Source organism: Caloenas nicobarica, chromosome 12 (genome assembly GCF_036013445.1).
Source record: "Caloenas nicobarica isolate bCalNic1 chromosome 12, bCalNic1.hap1, whole genome shotgun sequence".
In the NCBI taxonomy this organism is placed as follows: domain Eukaryota; kingdom Metazoa; phylum Chordata; class Aves; order Columbiformes; family Columbidae; genus Caloenas; species Caloenas nicobarica.
Genome location: NC_088256.1, coordinates 14,814,704 through 14,836,612, shown reverse-complemented (window position 1 = coordinate 14,836,612; position 21,909 = coordinate 14,814,704). Strand labels below are relative to the sequence as shown.

Below are 21,909 nucleotides of genomic sequence, written 5' to 3'. Positions count from 1 at the left end.
GTTTCATAATTAGTTTTGCATCGAGTTCTGCCCTGAATTGCATTGCTGAAATTCCTATAACTTCATTAGAGCTGACTCGATTTAACTAAGGTATTATTTACCCCAAGATTACCTACAGTCAAATATTTGCTGAATATTGGGAGTTCAGTAATTAAAGGTGTGTTTACAGGAAACAATACAGGCAGAACGGCAGAAGAACAACAGTTCCCAAATCGGAGCTGCAGCCACATGAAAGAGAGAAGGGGACCGTGAAGAAACTTCAAGGTTACCATCCTGCAGTGTTACAGCAGTTGGCGAAGCAATTCTGAGCTTTCCAGCAGTAAACGCTATGGTCAGGAGAGCAACCTGGGATTGGCTTTCACTTGCTGATATTGCTGGTCCCAAGTTAATCCCCTGGAGAACACTAGGACATGTTTTTGTACATCTACGACTTGCATTGGTTAAGTCACCAAGGACTGTTGCTGCCTCTTGCCATGTCCTCCCTGCTTTTCCAGGAGCTCTTCTGAAACACCATGCTCCTGGACACAGCCCCTGCTGGCAGAGCTCCTGCCCTTGTGCACCCTGGCCACTCCACCCACCCACCCATTCACTCACCTGTTCATCCATCCATCCATCCAACCATCCATCCATCCATCCACCCACCCACCCATCCACCCATCTTTCCATCCATCCACCCATCTACCCACCCACCTATCCACCCACCAGTTCACCTGCCCATGCATCCATCCATCCATCCACCCATCCATCCATCCATCCATCCATCCATCCATCCATCCATCCACTCACCCACTTTGCCCCTCGCGCGGCTCCGAGGGCACAGAGACCACGCCCCTTTCATGTAACCCCGCCCCCTCCCGCGGCCGCCCCGCCCCCGGACCCGCCTCCTCTCTAGCCCCGCCTACCTCGCGTCACCCCCCCTCCCCGCCGCTGCCTTTAGGCGCATGCGCACAGGCCGGCGGCCGCCATGTTGGCGCGGGCGGTGACGCGCGGTGCCGGAGGCGGGGCCAGGCGGCGGGCGGGCGGGCGCGGGGAGCGGGGCCGCGCTCTCGGGCCGCGCTCGGGACTTTGGGACCGCTCCGGAGCGGGGCCCGCGGCCGGCGCCGGGCGGGCAGCCGCGGCCCGCAGGTGAGAGAGCTGCGCGGGGGGCGCTCCTCGGTTCTGTCTCGTTCGGTGTCCCGGAGAGACCGGGGGGTCCTGTGTCCTGCGGGGCCTGTGCGGCCGCGGGTTGCGGGCCGGCCGGGGTGGGGGAGCGGGGCCGCCGTCTGAGGAGAGCGGGGCGGCGGGGAGGGGGCTGCCGTTCTGCCCGGAGGACGGGGGAAGGGAGCGGTGTTCGCAGCGGGGGTGCCCCGCTTGCACTTGGGCGGGAGGTAAGCTCTGTGCACGGGGAGGGCAGCGCGTTGCAATGCGGGGAGAGCCCGTTCGTGCGGGAGGGGAAGGGGGTTTGCTCTTTGCAGCCGGAGTGCCCTGCGGGGGCAGGCAGGAGGGTGCTCTGTGTGCAGCACGAGTGTCCGTGCCCCGGGGGGGTGAGGCGGCCCGGGGGGAGGAGGTGAAGGCGGACAGGGGTCCCGGGGGGGAGCAAAGGGGGGCCGGACCCGGCGGGGGGGCGGTTTGCTTTGGGACCGGGCTGGTGGGCTTCGTGCCTTGCCGAAAAACTGTCTTCAACTCTCCTTTCCAGGCATTGTTTTGCAGGCTTTGTAATCGTTTTTTTCCTTCCCCCGACCCTCTTTGCTCATCAGTGTTTATTGTTCCCTTGTCTTTAAATAGGCCGGTTGGGGTCTGGGTGCAGGAGGGAGTTTTGGGGATTAGTTCTGAGATGCAACCATTAGAAACAGCGGTGTTAACTGTAGGTTGTAATTAAGTTGCCGGTTTCCTCTTCTCCTTGTTCGCATAAAATTTAGGCCAAGCTCTGTTTTTACTTAGTACTGTTCAGGACTTTTTGCCTTCGTATGACAAGTGCGATATTAACTTGAGAGCCCTTGGAGTCTTCACTCAGGCCCTTTGTATAATTCAGGAGATGCAAAGTGCACATCTTTCTCAGTTTTGTATGGCAAAGGGCTCTTTAACTGAGAGGTTCTGAGTGTTTAATGAAACTGATGCTGTGGACCTGCTGTGAAGTCTGCATCAGAAATGTCTCCCTTACCCATTTAAATATGGCTCATCCATTTGAATAGAATGCCACAGAGGAGTCTTCCTTATTTTTTCTCCAGTGAGCTACACACAGAGATAATGCTAATGAAGAACCTTCAGGGTGCTCTCCCCGCTTCTCTGATTTCATGGTAAAGCCTGTTCTGCAATCCCATTTAATACTAGAATATGCTGCAGAGTGTTGATAGTAGAAAAAAAAAAAAAAAAAGTTTGGGTAGTAACTAGGAGTAAATGCTATCCTGACTGCACTTCTTGTGATCTCTTTGATTCTGTGATTTTCAAAATTGTGATTCTAAACAGTTGCCTTCGCTTCTGAAGTTCAAAAAATTGTAGTGAGCTGCCAGCACAAATTAGCATGCTGCTCTGCTTCAAAGAAACAAGACTGTTTCTAGTGAGCCTTTGCTTGACACCAGGTGTCAAAAATGAATTCAAGTGACTTTGCCCCAGCCAGTGCAGTATTATTATTGTTTTTATTATTATTTTTTTAATTTTAAAGAGTTTCTTCTGCTCTTCTTTAGAAGATTCAGTATACTGAAAATCACCTGAGGCCATAGTTCAAGTGTACCTAATCTGTAGCAGTAATGGCGGCTTGGGGAGTTCTGTGACTTGCAGTGTCACTGGCACAGCTTTTGGCAATGCCAGGCATGGAGCAGATCAGCAAACTTATCCAGCCAGAAAAAAAGGATCATGCAGAGAGACTCCCTGATGGAGTTTGCAGTGTGGTCCCATAAATGACAGGACACCGTGTCTGTGGGGAGATGATGAGCTCCGGGACCATTGCAAACAGCCTTTGAGGATTTGGCTCTCTCAAAGCAGGGCTGCGTGGGGTGAAGCTGAGAGGGAGGATATTCAGCTGATATTGCTACAGGGGCAGCGTGTGAGATTGATGGTGAATCCTTCATGGAGATCTGACGGGGCTCACGGGGGGAGTGAAATGGAGCTGCTGCAGAAGTGGCTCTTGTGCTGGCACGTGAACTGGTTGGAAGCACGGTGGGATTGAACATAGAAAGTAAAGCCTTGCTTTTCCCTCCCGAACTCTAGTAACCTTAAATGTGTGTTTGTTTTTTCTTTTTTCTTTTATTTTGCAACAAGCTGAGAAAAATGTTGCTGTTCCTTAAAAAAAAAAAAATCAACAAACTATCTCATGTTGAGTGTATCTCAGTGTAATATGATGCTTGTATCTGTTTCTTTGACAGTGGTGATCAAGCTGAGGATGTCTGGGTCTGAAGGCATAACCTCTGCTGTCTGAATTAGAAGTTCCAATTATGTTACCTCAAGGGCTATATGTTCTTAGTGTGGTCCAGCTATTAGAAAGGAGTAATTAGTTCACAATATAAGGAAACATGTTGGTAGAGACTCCAAATGAATTTGCAATGTGTTCTGCCAGGAGTGTTTCTGCTGGCACTGCTGTAGCACCTCCACAAACACCGCAAGCAAAGCTGTCAAAAGTGCCTTGCTCTTTCATAGTTATTATATTGCTGGAGTAGCTGTGATGCTTAGTACATGGCTTATTTTTCTTTACTCTTTTAGTTAATATGTCTGCACTGGCAAAACTTTCTGAGAAACTGTACTACAGCAAAAATTGAACAATTATGAAGCATTTGCGTAAAGAGCTAGCAGCCTCAGAGAGTATTCAGTGTTTGGCTGTTTCACTGTGTCAATAGGACAGAACTTTTCTAATGACTCTTAATAGCCTATGAAAGTTGACTTTGATGGCCTCAGGCTAGGTTCACAGGGATAGATGCCTCTGTCACAGGTCTGACGTGGTGTATCTGGCTGTCAGTGTGAGTAGTCTCTGGAAGAAAAGGCATGCTTTCAGTGGGCATTCAGGGTAATTGATAATTTACTGGTTTCATCTGAATTATTTTAATAAAACTATCTCCAAGGGTTTTACACAGTAGTAAGTGGTTTGGGGTGAAGGTGCTCCATGTAGTGCCGATAGCATGTAGCCTGTGTCGGAAGGATCTGACAAGGGAACTAACCTGAAAGTGTCTTGAGATAGGTGATATGGGGAATTACAGTGTGTGACTTGGTATTGGTGACTGGAGTTTTTCAGCAGTGGATTTCTTCACGTTATCTTTTGGATTATGAGGTAGAAAGGGATCACTTTGAACTCAGGAGAAGCTTGCAAGCTGGGATGAAATTTAAGTCTGACTCCTTTAATTGGCCTCTGTTTCAGAAGACTAGCAGTAAGAAAATGCAAAAGATTTCCCATGTTCAGTGTCTTGTAATGAATTTGATGTCTTCCATGCCTCTTTTGAGAAGCTGTTTTTAAGTGAATCAGGTGTACTAATCTTTTGAAGAATGCACCAGCTACTGATTTGTGTTGTCAATGTTTTTGCATTAGATTTGCTGTGGGAAATATGTCATTTTGTTTCCTTTTGTGGAAACAGTGCTTTGTTGTAAATACTAATGACACTGGTCATATGATTTCTGGGGGCTTTTGTTTTAACAACTTCTTTGTGATTGATGCAGCTGCTTGGTGGTGTGTTCTATAGTTGTGAAACGCATGAGATTTGTTTGGCAACGCCAACACACTCTGCATTTTGAAAGCTATTCTGCTCAGTTCTTTAATAAGAAATATTTAAAATATGAGAAATCTTACGCACAAGTGAAAGTAGAAATGAAAATAGATTGTGAAGAGAAGTTTTGCTTTCAAAGAAGTTCTCAGAGTTTTTGGCCCAACTTGTAGTTGTTTAAATTTTGGGGAAAACTTAAAACCTTTTTCCATTTCTAAATTAAATAGCACGAGTCTTACCAGGTGCCCCACGTCTACTCGGACTGTCAGGTTATGAGTTCTGCCATGCCAGTCGGCACAAAGCACGTGGGAATGTGTTGCACAAGTCTTGCACCAGGGATGCGATGATCTGAGTGCCTGTCCTAGCTCCGAGGACTTAAAGTAAATGTTTTAGAACTGCTGTTGCAGTGCTCGGCATCTCAGCGTGTTAGTCCTGTTATGAATATAAATTTCCATCTTTGTAAGAAGTGAGGGAAGAATTTTGTTTCTTTATTCTTGGTGAGAAAGATAAACTGAGAGGGCCAATTTTATCAGTCTGTATCATTCAGAAATTGCAGACCGGGATTTAGCAACATGACAAATGAAAACTGTGGTGCATTGTAAATGAGCCTGTTTGCATCTCCATCTGGTGAAGTGCAAACTGTTGTTAGGAGGAAGATGAGGTTCCATGTAATGAAAAAAATTAAGCAGAATTTTTGAGGTGTCCCAGTGATAATGATGAAATATTAGAGAGAATCCTGTAGGTTGAAAAAAGGAAGGATAAACATGGGAATTTCGACCTAGTTCCTTTTTCCTGATTGCTTTTTGGGATCTCCATGTCAGTGGTCTGTTCTAGTTTCAAGCCGAATGTGTTCCATGTGCATTTCATTTAGCATCGTGGGAACTTTGATTCTTTTGAATAACTGACCTTATCTGATAATGCTAATGTGAAATATCCAGCAGTATGTTAAGAAGATCATCTGAAATATCCAACAGCTTTTTACTGCACTGGCACAAAACCCAGCTCTCTAAGGTTGAATCTCTATTTCTGTTATGTGTTGTTGCACTGTATTTTCTACATATTTAATTAATTCTGTAAGAAATAAATGCAAAACATTTCTTTTAAATCTTAAACTTATGAATAAACCTGCTATGGATTGAAAATTAACCAGAAGAGTCATACTTGGAGGGCAAAATCTGATGCTAGAGGCTTTGGAGGCAGTTTGGTGGTGCAGGTACCTCATCTGGGGCATCCCTGGGTGGTCCTGCCTCCTGCTGCTGATCTCTCGCTGCAGCTCCCTTGGCAGAGCTAGGGCTTGTGTGTTCGCAGGGTGATTTCTTTCATGCTGCTTATCTCATGGGAAACTAAGCCACTTGGTAACGTTTTTATCAGTTTGCTAACTCACCCTGTGGCTACACCTTGCTGTTGCTCTCACAGGTGTGGCTGGAGGTGAGTGGAGGGAAAGCAGGACTCTGCTTCTCCCAGCAGATGCTGGGGATGGAGCATCCAACTCAACACTGCTCCCACTTCAAACCAGTCACCTTCCCAGGTGCTTCTAAAGAGATGTTCCTGGGACTGCTGTTCTCCAGCAAGCTTTCCACCTGTGTAGGAGCTGAATGATCCACATAAATTCGTGCTTTCAGTAAAATCTTTATGTGAAACCGTGAATTCTGCACAACAATAAGGTAGGTAGAAAGCTTTTGTCTCTGCTCTGGAGGACTCGAAGCACTGGCCTGCGTCCTGCTTACAGATGGTGTCTGGCTCCTGAAGGAGAGGGAGAAATGGATTGATCTTCTGCCTTGTCAACTTTTGGCTTCTCAGCGCCTGACTCTCAAGCAGCTTTGGTGTTAGGAAACAGGGATGGTTCTGGGCAAGTTCATGGCTGCCCACAGATTTTGAATAGAACAGAGGAAGTGAGTAGCACGTCTGTTATTTAAAGAAAGCTGTGAGTGGCACTAGAATCCTACAGACGTTGGCATATATTCTGTATATCTGTATTTTTTTTAGAAGCTGATTATCCACCATGGTGCCGGAGTTGTAGAAGACTTGTATTGGTAGTTTATCCCCACACCTCCCCTCCCTGATCATCTTTACGCTCACTGCTAGCGAGTAACTTTTTAAGTAGTAGCAACTAGAAGTTAAAAAAATACACATATGGGGTTATATTGCTGTTACTTATTAACAACCATATTTTATTGCCTGTTATGTTGGAAGCTTTTAACAGGAACAGAGTGTAACCAGTTTTGTTCTGTTCAATGTTGAATTTGTAATTTAGCAGCGATGTTATAAGTAGAAATTTAAGCTGGGCTCTTGTGTTTGCTGTTCTAAGCTTGTTTTTATACAGTGGAATTAAAGTATTTCCATCAGGGTATATGCCCTATATTTTACATAAACGAAAGACTTTGCAAGCTTACACCTTCAAACTGGGGTTCATGAATTAAATACTTGAGCTACAAAAGAATCGAAGGATAAATCTAGATAATTCAGCAATATTGAATTTGAATTCACTGGGTTGCTCGAGTTGCCTTATGTTGCTCCCTCAGAGGGAGAAGTAACGGCAAATGTGTAGGCATTCACTGTCTCTGTTCTTAATGAGACTTGGACGATATAAGACACTGACATCTTTAACAATAGAAGGGCCCGTGTGGGGAGTTTTGTAACCCAGGTGAGACTTTGTACCATATTTTCCCCGTGAATCTGAAAATTTTGTCCTTAATGTCCAAAGAGGGAGTTTTGTTACTTAAAGAAGAGTGGTAATGAGGTGATGATGGTACCAGCTATCTTGGAGTTGGTGGCAGTGTCGTTAACTCAGTTATCTTGGTGATGGTGGTGGTATCACATGCTATGAGAGGACCTGGCCTGTATCTCTGCAAGTAGGCTAATCTTTTTCAGGAACGGTTTAGTAGCTTATCTTAATATGAGGTTGAATACACAGAGGAGTTTGCAGTGGGGCTCTAAATGGGCCATGATACAACACCCCCAGCATCCCCTTTCTGCAAGGAGACCCAGAGGTCGGGTGTCTTTTTTTACCTACCACAATTCCTGAATTTTACTTTTTTTCCTTATGGATAAAATGGTCTTCCTGATCTGTATACCCGATGGCATGGTCTTCTAGAAAGTTTGCTATTTTTGGTTAATGTTAAATTTTAGGATTTCATACTTAATTCTTTATTTAAGAAAATCTTAATCACTAATGAGAAACTATATTGCATGACTTTTAATGAGTACATCTAACTTATGTTGACACTATCCTATCTAGTCTATCCTCTTTTTTCCTATAAAATTGATGGAGCTATTTAAGAGCCACAGTGATGGACCAAGACCTTGGTGTGATTGTGCTTCACATGTGCAAATCAAAAAGGCAGTTTCTGTTCCCAAAACTTGTTATGCTGAAGGAGTCTTTGTTTCACCTGTTATTTTTGTGGGGTTTGTGTGCGGGGGTGGGTGGCGTGAGTAGCAGAATAACGAAACGGTTAACGTTGTAGGCAACATCTTACTAAGCGCGTAGTCTAACTTTAGCCCATGGTGATAGCATTTTTCTCTATCAAAACTTGTAGCTATGAGGCAATTTGATAGATTTTACCAGCATCTCTTCCCTTTCTTCAAGGGCAGAGGCTTGCATGCCATCTTGCTATAGGTGCTCACGTGGCTGTCCCTGCTTGGGGAGCTCTGCGAGTTACATCTTCTCTGAGAGCAGAGGGAAATTACTTCCCTGGAAAGGGCTGAGCAAATGTAAGTAAGAATTGCCCAACTCTTAAAATGTGTTCCTTAGGGGATGGCAAAGTGCCAAGAGCCCTGGTTTCTTTTGGGATGCCGGCAGGGGTTTCTTGTCTGGTTTTGCTGTTGGCTATCATTCCTGGTTTGTAGAAAGAGTAAATATTTCAGTGAGGGGGCTGTGAACCTTGCCTCTTGCAGTTGGGGCAGTTATGTGAGCTTTTCTGCAGAATGCCAACCAAAATAAGCCGAGCTGGTTTAAACAGCCTAAATAATCACTCTTTGTATCGATTGATCCTGAGTAAATAGGTTAGAAAGTACTGAAGAGCAGCTCAGCTGGTGGCCTTCTGGCAGAGAGCAGGGACGAGCAGCTGAGGGTGCTGAGCTCTTCCACGGCACAGCTGTATGGAGAGGAGGAGATCCAACCCCAGGGCAGAGGTTTGCAAGCTAGAACGCTGTTTGACAGGCTGAAATGTGGCTTCTCCCCTGCAAATATCCTGGGTGAAGGAAGAGAAACTGCGATTGTTCATTGTCCTCGTAGAAAATAACGGTATTTTTCTGGTTAGGCTGTAGTGATCTGCTGGTGTAGAGTGAAAGAAGAAGTGGTTAAATTCAGGCATGGTTGATGGGATGCTGGGGATGGGTGGCAGTAATGCTTGTGCTCCCTCGACAGCCCTGCCAGGCTGGCGAGTGCTGTGGGGCAACAGGGTCCTGTCTTCCCCATCTGCGTACAGAAAAGTCCATGCTGTGGTTCTGACCAGCTCCCGTTACTAGTTCAGATTGTTTATTCATTAGTAAAATTAATGGCAGGAGGGAGTTGGGCCAGAAAATGAGAATGTGCAAGAGAAGGGGTTGCGTGGCAACAATTTACAATCCCGAACATGGAGTCAAGAATAAATAATGGTGGAAAAAGAAATGGGAGGAGGAAAAAATGAGTGGGTTGGAGGAAGAAATGCTATCTTTGTATTGACTTTATTGTTTCAGTGCCATCCCAGATGTGTCTAACAAGTCTGACATTGTTCGAGATTTTCATTACTGAGAGCCTTTCATAAGACCTTCCACTGTGGCGCTTGTGCGTGTCCCCGGAGCAGCCTGACACGGCTTTGCGGAGACGCAGGTTGTGCAAAGTGCTCTGACCGGGGATGGTGGGAAGCCTGGAACTTACTCCCCGCTTCAGATGGCTTCTTGCTGCCTGAAACTCATTTCTAACTTCTTGTCTTTCTGGCTTTTTTGAACAAAATGACCCGCATAAGAGGCTTCCTGATGAATTGTGTGTGTCATTCTTGACACATTAACATTTTAATTCTGCAACATGAGTCTTTCTGACGGCTGCCATGTGTAGATGTGCATATAGAAAAAACAAAATAATTTGATTAATTTTAAGGAGTATCAAAGGGAAGAAAGCTTCAAGAAATAAGACTGCAATAGCCTCTCTAATCTTTAGGTAACTCCTTTGCTTTGGTTAAGAAGTTTGAATGTCCCATAGCGATTCTTATCTGTTACTATTGGTTAACTTGTGGTTTCCTATGTGATTTTGTTGTTAGTATTGGTTTATTGTTTTAGCTGGTTGAATTATTTCAGGTTGGCAAGGGCTTGCAATCGCAAAAATGTTGTTTGTTCATTGAATTATAGAAGTGACCCTTACTTACTGGTGCTAACTGAATGTGACAGTACAAGTTGCCAAGTGTAATGTTTCAATTTTTTTATTTTCTGAGAGGAAACACAGAGGAAGCGAAAGCCAGCAGCATTGTTGCTGGCGTTTCCTCGCTCAGGTTTATGTTAGAATTAATTAAAAAAATTACTGCCATTGCAAATGGCAATTCTGCTAATTGCTTTTTGCATTTTGGGGTAACTGGCTGCTTTTTTCCTTTTCAATGGGACAGAGGGAAGGCTGTGTCTCTTCCCAAGCCCTGCTCTTCACTTGTTCATTCTGGCCAGTAAAATGACTTCCAAATGGCTGCAAAACCTTTCGCTGTAATTTTATGCTGTTTCAACTCCGTTGTGACTGGTGCTATTTTGCAAGCCCAGCCAGATAGCTGCCTGCCGTGATAGCAACTATGGGTTGAATTTATGAAAAGCATGCTAGGCTTGGTATCATGATGCAAGGTATTACTTCTTTTAGGACTTCTGTACTTCTTGTGACTTGTATGCATTTAGTTATTTATGTAAAATGGTGGCTCTGCTTCTGGGACATACAGAGAGACTGTCATGACTAATTTAAAAGCAAAAATTAGCTCTGACTTTTTTTATTCCACACTGTTGTTGAAATGGATTTTTATTTGAAGCTGTGGTCTTGCAGAATTGTGTGTTAAATAATCTGTATAGGTGGAAAAGAGCAGGACACCACAGATTTGTAGTGGGTTATGTGAACTTTTCCTCTGGGCAAGAATTGGTGCTATCCAATTTTCCACTCACAGTGGAGACAGAGCTCAAAGAGCTGCAGAAGCCAATAGTTATCTCTGTTGGAGGCGCTGTACCCTGCAGTTCTTTAAAATAACCTCTACAGTAAATAATAATGTGTGAAAGTGTGTGACAGTTTTGTGTTTGTTTTTGTTTTTTCTCTTCCTGAACCTTGTTCTAGATGTCAAAATTAACCTGGACTACTTGGGAATGGAGAAACATAGCCCTGGGATCCTGCCATGAACAGTAAGAAAGTTGAGCTGCTTTGTGTATGCAAATTATTATTATTATTATTATTTTTATTTTATTTTTTTTTAATGGCTAAACCCTAGTGAAACTCTTCCTGTTCAATTAACATGACAAGGCAACACATTGCGTAGGTCTGTGTGGATTTGCTTCCAGCTTTTTGTGCAGTACAGCAAGTCGGGGGGAGCTCAGCAGGGAACATTCTTTGGGAAACAAACTGGGGAGTCTCTGCACCCAGTCTGACACTGACACTGTGGGGAGGCTACTGTGGGTGGGGTGTTACCAAATTATTGAGGTTGATAGCTGAAGGATGCTTTCCTGTAATGTGTAATGATATTGTGAGGCTCTGTTGTTATCTAGTGTATAATTATATCGGGACTCTGTTGTCATGGAATATCTTGAGTGCAAATTAGTTCGAAGTGTTATTAGACAAATTAGTGGAAAATCAAAGTGAATTATGGAGCGGTAAAGACGGCATTCTGGATGCAGTTTGTAGACAGGTAGTTTGGCAAAAGAAGTCTTCGGTCTGACCTTTCATATCTGACTTCTGTGTGGTGCTTTCCTTGTATGAAACTTTGCGTTTAGTAGATGCCGATTAAATGGTTCGTATATCCAAGAACGCAGGCACCTTTAATTCTTGAGTGTTGATCGAAATATTTAGGTATTTTTGTGTTGTCGGTATCCTGAAACTTTCTAGTTCGAAGGATACATAAATAAATATTTATATATTTATATACTCTGTATTCTTTATATAGCCTTTTCCAGACGTTGCTGTAGGCATCCTTAAATTGATGCATTGAGAATTATTCTGATAAATTTTCTCAGTACAAAATAGATGACTTATGAGAGACTGTGGGGGTGAGTAGCATACTCGTAAAGTGTAAATTTTCAGCAGACGCTGTTGACATAGTTTTTCAGCCTTCACTGGGAAAGAAATTAGAAGGCTTTTGTGTTGTTAAATATCACGACTTGGATATACTTGGATATTGGAAATGAACAGCTCTTGGAAACTCTTGTATATAAACTCTTTGCAACAGTTTAAATGCTTAACATGCAAATGTTCCAATGAAAAGCACTTCATTTTATTTTGTAGAACTCTCTGACCATGTCATGTTGAATTTTTCCGTGATAAGAGTGTTTTACCCTGGGCTTTCAAAAGCTGGTTAGTACACTTGAAATACTAGGCAATGTTAATACCTTGAAAATCTCAGAAATCTAATTTGAAAATACTGTAATTGTTAAATTGTGGATCAAATTATGTAGCCTTAGGTCATTTATCAGAACAATTGATAAAGACACAGGAAGCTGCCGAATTCTTTGTACAAAATAGCGAGTGCAATGCAAGGAGATACTGTTACGACTTATTGCTTTCAGCTTTTTGAGGTTTGTTCAGCTTAGCTGAAAAAGACAGCTGTAGATGTGTGCAGATTATTAAATAGATAGCTTTGAAATCTTACTAGAATGTGGCTAAAGCTTCAGTTTACTTTTTCCGATCATGAATAGACTGAGCTATCAGTTTTAAGCTGTGCCGATCGGAGGGTAAAACATTCATTTTAAACTGTCCTGTATAACAAGCTTCACTGTTTGAAGGAATTTTGCTGCTCATAGATTTGCTCTGACCGAAACCTTGTGGTTTCTTGTGGAATTGAGAACAAACATATGCCATATCAGAGAATAATCATGCATGTACAGTGCAGTTAAGAGGAATTTTAAGGATGGAAATAGTTCTCATTACAAATTAAGAAACCAAGAAGGGTCTTCGTTTTGTTTTTTCTGCCCCCTGTCAATCCATTATTTAAAAGTTATGCAGTTTCTTGGGCTCTTTTGAGTTGGTTTTTGGGCCCAAGAGAACTGGACTGTTGTACTCATGTTCAAGGTCCTCATGTTTGGGAGATTCATTATGTCCATTTCTAGGACAAGTAGCATTTAGAAATCCGGAATCTCATCTTTGCTATTAATGCTGTAGCGTTAGAAAATGTCCACATGCTACTAAGTAATAAGCTAAATTACCAACATGTGAAATGCATCTTATTCAGCTCTCATGTCATTTGTTTGGCTTATGATAAGCCAGTGAGTGCTGTGCGCTATGTTGGGCTCTGGATATAGCCTTATGACCTAGTGTTTCCTGAATTATCAGTTTGCTGGTTGTGTCTTTTTAAGGTGTGCTCAAAATATCTGTTAGAAAACAAAGGAAAACTAATGCCTTTAAGTTGATCTGCAGCCTGGTGTTCCCTTTGCTTCCACCTTCACCCCTTAACAGCACTCCCGAATTAGTAATCTTGCTGATAGTGATTGGTGTTTGAAATCATGCTGGCTGACTTGGTCCAGAAGCATTTTTCCCAGGTCTTTATTTGCACATATATATATATATATATATATATATATATATATATATATATATATTTATTTATTTATTTATTTATTTATTTATTTATTTATTTTTATTTATTTATTTCCCTCCCCCCCCCGGATGTAGTTTGGATGAAGCCTGCAGTTAAAGGACATGGCTGATGAAAGTAACAGCAGGTGGGAAGGCACACAGTTTAGTGGGAAGAGATTCCAAAGTGGCTTGTGACATGGATATGTGAATGGTAGCTTAAGGAAATACCACGGATTTAGTTTCTCAGTGGTCAGGTGGCTCTGATACTCTGGTGTGTGGTATATGAGGGTGGTACCAAAAGGTTTTGCAGCAGAAAATGGGAAAGTGGGCTTTAATGTTCTGAGCGTTTTTTTTCTTTTTCTGTCAGTAATGTATGCTGGCCATCCAGAAGTCACTTTTTAAGATTGGAAGATTTGAGTCTACTAAAGTGTGCATTGTTTTACTAGGAAGCTTCACAGGATTTAGCCTCCTTTTGTTATCCCTTGTTTTCAGGTCTGCTGTGAGACTGACCTTTCCTTTATCCCTTCCAGAGCAGTATTTAGTTGATGCCTCTACATTTGTGACATACACTCCCCAGAATGGAGCTCCTGACAAACAGCAGTGAACCATGTAGGCTAAGAGTCATAACTCTGTATTTTCAGGGCTCTTGAGAGAGAATTTTTAAAAGCCTTCTTCCAGTTGTAACCACAGAGGCAGAAGCCCATGTTCCTTTAACAGAGGAGTGGCATGAAAGATGCTTGGTTTATAATCTGGAGCAGCAGCTGTGGATGAAGAGATGATGCAGATGTTTGGGCTGATGCTGTATGACTGAAATACTATGCCAATGAGAAGCTTTTTTTAATACATAAAATACTACTGAAGACTTCTAAGCTTGTGTGAACATGCTGAATCTTGGTTTGTTTTGTGTCAATAGTCAAATACAATTTTTATTGAACATATTTTAAAAGTACATTAACAAAGGACATTATGTAACTGCAGTTAAAGAGCATGGTAGCATTACTTTTGGCAGGTGAAGCTTCTGCACTAAATACAATTACTGAACTTCTGTTAGGATAAGATCTGTTCTGGTGCCTGGAGTTGTATTTCAACAGTCTATTTGCTTCCTTTGTAACACTGAGTTTTTCAAAATGCAATACCTTTGTTGACGGAAGTAAATTGGTGGCTTCAGTTGTATCTTTAGTCTTAGATATGGGGTTTATTTTGTGTGTTAACTTGATTTTTATTGAGAATGTTTAAATATTTATATGCTTCTAGTTTGTATGTGGAAAACGGTAATGATTCTACTTGTTAATTATTGATTATCAGGTGATATTTGATATATGTTAATGCTACTCTCAGGTAATGCAACTCTGATGCCTGTCGTAAAAAATAGGAGGCTATGCAAACAACCGGAAAGTGTCCAAAGTTAATGCTGGAAGTGTCTATATCAGTCCATTTTACATCCTACTTTTAAGGTAAAAAAGCCTTTTTAGGCATATACGTCTCTGAATTTAGAGAGAGCTCGCCTTATTACTTCTTATTTAGAGATTAAAGCAGTTCTTTGGGAGTGCAGTTCCATGTCGGATTTAATCAGCTGCTGCTAAAGGGGACAATGCTGCTTTCCGCTGCTCCGTGCAGGGTTGGTCCCTGGGTGCCGGGGACGTGTGGCTGTCACCAGGTGAGTGGGATGGTCCTGCTGGGCAGCAGTGTGGGCCGTGCTGGGCACTCCCTGCCCTCAGCAGCCTCTGCAATTGTCCGGCTGGTCGGTTTGTTTGGTTCAGAACAAGGCAGGCAAGTGGTAGTTGGGTCAGACTAAGTGCAACGTGGAGCTGTGTCCTTCGTTCTGTTCCCAGGCTGGAATTGCGCTTCTTGCTCCATGTGGGTTTAGTCCACGGTCTGTTTTTCAGCAGTTTGGTTTTGTTATGGTTTTAATTTTCCTTGGCTACTGTGCTAGAAAAAGGACTGCGTTAACATTGTAGGTCAGGCTGAATCACAGCATTTATGATTTCTGAGGATCACTGGAAAACAGCTCGCCTTCTGTAGAAATGACGTGTTTGCTGAGGTCTGTCCTCTGACCTGATGAGTCTATTTTTCATTTTCACTGTGTGCTTTTGTCTTTGCCACTGAGGATGTGTGGGCTTGTTCACTTCATGGCTTCCTAGACTGTGCCCCTCACACTTTGTCATCCACTCTTTGACATGTCTCGTGTTGCTAATTTGCTGTTGTTTCTGAAGTGCTGACTGTAACTGATACATGTCACCTACATAAGCCACGTGCATCATCTGTCAACTCTGAAAAAACTAGAGCATTGTGATAGAAAATGAAATATAGGCATAAAAATGAAACAGTTTCACAGGGCATCTGCTATGTGAGTTGTGTGTACTGGCATATGACCAACATATGTAGTGTTTTTATTTATTTCATGCAGTTAGAATTAGAAGTAGCTCACCTTCTCTGTGAAATGGTAATCAATTTTACATGAGGCTTAACCATGTCCCTTTTAAGTTGTCTTCCTAAATTCACGCTGAAGGTTGTTAAAACAACTGTAATTTGTTATATAGGAAATAAATCGTTATTCATCAATATATGTACTTGCTTTTGTATATCTGAAAGAATGACAGCGAAGTATAACAGCAGCAACAGGAGCAAACACCACAAACCGAAGAGATCTGAGAAATTCAGCCCCCAGCTCCCGGTGGGCAGACACAAGTTAGTGCTGGTGTTCAGATTTGTCCTTTCTGTGGACATAGTGAGTAGCTGTAAAGCTGTAAGCGGAGGTGTGTTTTTCTCGTATTTGTGTGTTGGGCGTGTAGAATCAACAGTGAGGGTGGAAAAGTTGATAGCAGCTCTGTTGTTGAAAGCTGATGAAAACTTTTGTGAGTATGAAAAATTGTATTTTTAACATGGAATTTGAGCTATGTGAATTTCTGAGGTAATGAGGCTTGGTAAATATTCTTCATGCACTTTCCAAAGTTTGAACTTTATTGGAAGAAAATCCGTTGGTTTCCAGTTTCGAAACTTGTGTGCATCAGCTTGCACATCCTGCACTATTATTTTTTGTAATCTTTAGTTTCCTCTTATGTACAAGAAAATAATACCTGTAACATTTCTTATGGTTTTCTGCAAACCAGCCATGAAGCTCAAAAGACGTAGTTTCTTTTGTTCCCTCAGCGGTGGTTTTTAAAAAAATGCCCCAAATTTAAGAAGAATTCAACTTTCACCACTCAGTTTAATTGACTCAGCTTTCTTTCACAAGCAGAGTGATGTGAGTAGGTAACATATAAGCTGTGCCGCTAAAACATCCCAAAGAAACCTTCAGGTGAGGGGAGGAGATGGACAGATAGAAGGGATTTAATTTTTGAAATCACTCTTGTAAATGGCCTTTTACTTGAAACTGGGCAACATATTAAAGTTACACACAGTCAGTACTACTTCTAGTAAGTAGTTTGGCCAGTCTAATGTGTTAAACAGTCTCTGGAAGAAGGTGAAGCTCATATTTTCAGGAATCCAGGTCTAGTTTTGCCATACACAGTGCGAATTTTTTGCACACTATTAGCACTCTTATTAATTCTCGAAAAACTTTAACAATCTTTCAACTAAATTGGCTTGGAGTGACCAGTTTAGAGAGTTGTGTAAAATGGAAGGATTAAAAAATATTACTTTTATTTGTAGTTAATAATGGAAAGGTCAGATTTTCTTCCGTATCTTCAAGCAAGCCGGAGTGAACAGTATAGTTGATACCTGCAGATAAGCAACCCTGTTAAGGACCACACAACATGGTTTTGACCTCGCTGAGCTGGTGTATGGGAAGAAGATGCTAAACTATATACATAAACCCACCTCCAGTGTATACTTGCCCAAGATGAGGCCAACTTCATTTATTCCTTAGAATTAATTTAATCCCAACCTTAGAGTTTTGCAAAGTTGAGGGCCACCTGTCTTGTGATCCCTTCATACTATTTTATGCTGGATTTGCCTCATCAGAGAAGCCTGTGCAGAGCCCACAGGAGGGTAAAACAAGGAGTGAGACTGCAGTGTTCATCCTAATGATTAATGCATTAACCACATTGCACGTCACACAGGGCTTGACAACTATTTCTGAGTATGATGGTAGGCAAGTAGCTCAGCTGTATGTGGTACTACTTGAACATGTTAGTTTTATGATGGAGGACAGATAAAACATATCCTATTTACTCAGCAGACTTCTTTAGTAGAGGAAAACCTGGAGTTTATTTGAAATGAGGATATCCCGGTGCAGCAGCACGAGGAGTTAAGAACCTTATTCTCCCAGCTGCTTCAGCATCAACGGGAGGGAGTGGGCAAGGGAGATGCTGTTAAACAATTCTGTTTGATGCCGTCTCTGTTACGGCTCGTTTAAAGTATTGCAGAGCACACACTGAATTTATTATTCATGCTTACAAATACTGCGTGCGATTTCTTGATACTAAATGTCTAAATCTTTTTTAGCGAGATAACATTTTAGACAGGCTCCTAAATTAACATTGCTTGTGACCTGCTCTCTGAAGTCGGGATTTTATTTGTAATGGTACAGAGCAATTGGAGAGGAGAAGATGATTTGCAGAAGTTTCTGGTTTTTGTTAGATATAAACTGACTTGTTAGTTCAAATTTGTTACATAGATTTACTGTTTTGTGGCCATATCTAAAAAATACTAAAAATACTAACTTAATAATACTAATATCTTAATTACTAGTACCTAAAAATACTAATTTACTTTCATATGTTAAAAGTATTAATTAAAAACTAGGAATTTCTGCTTTGGGCTGCAAATAAATAGTAATTGCTTTAAAGAAATACCTAATTCATGTGACTAGTAATTTTCTATCATTCACTTATTTTTACCAAGATAAAATATATAAGACCAAAAATCTGAAGTGTGGCTTTTTTTGGAGGGTAGAATAGAATCACAGAATCATTTTGGTTGGAAGAGACCCTCAGGATCATCGAGTCCAACCATTTTGCATGTGTATTGCATAGTTTATCTTTTGCATATATTGCATAGTTTATGTTTTGCAGTGCTTGTTGCTAAATTATGTCAGCAAGCAGAAATGTTACGATGTTTTCACTGTCCCTTCAAGTGGAAGTACAAGTTCACAAACTTGAATATAGTCTGTAGTCTTTCATTTAGGTTAATGGCTGTAAGATATCATACTCTTGAGACATTAAAAAAAAACCAAGGAGTTTTTGATCAACTGTATTACATCTTAGAAATGGAACTCATTAAAATTTTGGCCTCTTCTGCACAAATTAATGTGATTACGTCTTGCATGTAAATAACTTGAGCTGTTTCTCTCTCAAAATAAAAGGTGGCTTTAATGAGTCACAGCTTCCATTTTAGTAAATTGTTCAAGGGATAGGCAGACTCAGGAACAACTGGGTTAAACCAAGAGATTATTTGAAAAATCTAGGGCATGTGCTCTCTGTGTTCACTTGATTAGTTTTCATAATTCATCCTTGTTTCCACAGCAAAAAGCAGTGTAATAAATGCAGACAAGAAGCAGTTTTCCTTCTTTTGTGCTCCTTTATCTCTGTAATTTTACTGGAGAAAGTTAGTGAAATGGGGAAAAAGTCATATTGTGTGTGAATGTTTAGAATGAATCTTGGTTTGTTTTGTGAAAATCCATGGGATCTGAGAGGCAGATGCTATTTCAGGATGTCTGTCTGTGACTCTGCTTCACGTCTTTTTTGTTTGACTACAGGTGCATGAAGAACAGAGGAGATATTTCCGCTTATCAGAGATGATGTGGAGAGACACTTTGTGAGTAACTGATGTGTGTTTTCTAAAAAGCCCAAAATGCTAATGTGGGGATTCATTTTTATTTTTCCTGATTTAGAAAAACTGTGCCATTTACCTAGCGGTTTCGTTTGGTTCTGGAAAGCTGTGAATATAGAGCCCTTCATGGAAACCATAGACAAAGCTGGTTGTTGAAATAAAGAGCTGGAAGACAGAGCAATAGAATATGTATGTTTTTGTAAATGATCAACCATGATTCTTAACTTTTCTGTAGTGATCAGTTTAGCAAAGGCTTTTACTGTTGGCTGCTGAATGTGTTCTAGATATCAGGAAAAACCCCTGACATGGGGTATACGGGTAACCTTTACTAGGGTTAATTCAGTACTTACAGAAGCTCTTCTGTCAAGCTTATGGGTGCTACCTATTCTACATGACAGGTTATTAACACTTTGTTGTCCTTGTCTAATTTTGATTGGAATTCTGATCTATTTGCCATGAAGATGGGAATAGTAGCAGTCAACGGAAGCTTTCCTGAAAGTTTTCCATTCCTGTCTGCTGGAACACAACAACATCCTGGGAGCACACAGCTAAACTGTGCTCCCAAAATATTATAGGAAAGGAAGAACCTCTATGACAGAATATAACTGTACCTAAATAAGTACTTTTATGGAAACGAGGTCATTTTTTATGATCACAATTAGGTGATGTAGTGTCTTATTTGTCAGATGGATTCCATAAATATGCTGTTTCTAGTGCTGTAGACTCAGCCAGCTCTTTCCTTTGGGGCAATTAGTCCCAGGCTTTCCTTTTTTTGCCAAATTTCCAGTAAGGGTTGAGAATTAAAGCAGCATGTTATTTTAGGATTTACCATGACAGTCTGGTTTGGTTTTTTTTAGGTATAATACAAGTATAAGATACAAGTAATGTGGTATTGAGTGCTTGCTTTTAAACCGTAACCTTTGATACTCTGGAGCTACCGCTTTATTCTAAAGGTAATTATCTAGGAGAATGGTGCCTTTGTGGACAACTTCAGTGCTTTTCTTGGCACTGAAGAGCTCAAGTTAGAAGAACTGCTGTTACCTCAGGCACCTTGATTTCTAACTTTTTTGCATTTGTAGTATTAATGCTATACCATGAAAATGTTGTTATTTTCTTAAACTGAAAAATATCGGTTTTTTATAATGGACTAGTAATTGCTTAAACTCCTAGGTAGGAACCAGTTTGGATTCTTATATGGGATTTTCTGCTTTTCTTGCCTGTATCTAAGGAAGAGGTTTTTAAATGGTTTTTAGGCTTCCCTTATCATGGGGCCCATTGCATATTTTCATAGATATGGTTTTGTGATTTGTAGTTTAGTGACTACTTTAAAAAGAAGTCATTAATGCTTAATTTCCTCATTCTGGGATGATGTTTGGCGTCTGCAAATAGCGCCTGGTAGTCTGTCTTGCTTTCAGTTGAAAGAAAATCTGATTCAAGATAAAGTTGGCTTGTAGTCATCTTTCCCTTGGCTTCTTCCAGGCTCTGCTTGCCAGTTCAGGAAGGCTGCAGGAGGATTTCTTTACAACAGTGTCGTGGCCCAGTGCTGGATTCTTTATGAAGCAGCAGGAGAAATCCTTGTGCTGCTCCAGCTGATTTACCCAGGAGACAGTGGTGATTTGATTGAGTCTGTGACTTTGAGATCACTCTCTTGTGGTCAAAGTCTGTGAAGGCTTTGTCATAGTTGGCTGAGTAGCAGTGATAATATGGAATATTATTTAATAATATAACTTTAAAGAATAATAATTCACATTTAGAATAAAGATATTACATTCTGTGATGCCTTCTGCAGATAACCAAAGTAGTGGAGTATTTGATTCCTCGGTCGTGGCACATATTGTTCTATTTGTTTTCAGAATCTGGCCAGGGCTCAAACAGAGTCCCTGGGTTAGATCTCATGAGCAGAGCTTCCTTCTGCAGCTTCTTGAGCTGGCAGGGCTTGCTCAGGGGTCTGCTGCCCTGGGCTGCTTCCCTCATGGATGACACTGTTCCTCATTAAAATCTTGCTGTAGCTTCCTAGCAGGGATCAGGATGAATGAGGGAAGTAGAAGTTGTCTGTACAGTCCAGTCTGTACAAGCTCATGTAAGTTTGTGCTTCAAACAGGTACAGTGTGTTAGACAAGTACAGCTGTATTTGCTTGCTAGCTGGGTATCACTCTACAGAGCCTGGAAAAAATTGCAGTTGAGAAATAACTTATTTTTTCATTTTTAAAATATTTTAAATTTTTAAAAATATTTGTATTTTTTTAAATGAGATCTTATTATCAGCTTAATAAAATTAGAACTTGATTGCGATTTGTGTTTTTTGTTTGTTTTTGTTTTTTTACAAGAAATATAGTTTAGGTATAAATGTTCCAAGTATCAGTCTACACGCCTTAAAATATTTTCATAGTGATGCCACAGTTACTGATAATACCTACATTTTTCTTTGAGCGTATTTAGAGATGTCAACCATATTTTAGCGTGTTAATTTTCAGAAAAGGCTCTGTGAAAAAACAGACGACAGTTATTTTGTGGGGCTAGCATTTGATTCATACAGATGGCTGCTGTTAAGGACCTTTTAGCTGCATAGCAGTCAGCTTTTCACGGGCTTCGGCATATGGCTGGGTCAGGTTGTGCTCTGATACTTAAGAGAGCGGATAAGGCTTACAGCCAGTGACACCCACCGTGAGCAGCGTTTCTGGATTTGCCTACATTAAGACTCCTCTGTGTCAGCATTAGTAGCTGCAATAACGGGTAATATCTGTCTGGATAGTT

General features: G+C 41.4%; 1 protein-coding gene across 6 annotated transcripts in view; it reads left to right on the top strand.

Moving 5' to 3' along the window:
* The first annotated feature begins 1,010 nt into the window (after positions 1-1,010).
* The window catches only part of KLHL13 (kelch like family member 13), an 83,770-nt gene continuing 62,871 nt past the window's right edge, over positions 1,011-21,909 (top strand). The window contains exons 1-2 of one of the 6 annotated variants that reach the window (XM_065643180.1): positions 1,011-1,125; positions 10,939-11,003. In XM_065643180.1, the coding sequence (XP_065499252.1) occupies positions 10,939-11,003 (65 nt within the window). In that variant the 5' untranslated portion in view covers positions 1,011-1,125. Of the gene's footprint in view, positions 1,126-10,938; positions 11,027-19,081; positions 19,141-20,092; positions 20,109-21,867; positions 21,889-21,909 lie in introns of those variants that run through there. The other 5 variants (XM_065643182.1, XM_065643183.1, XM_065643181.1 and 2 more) reach the window with 5 other exon arrangements.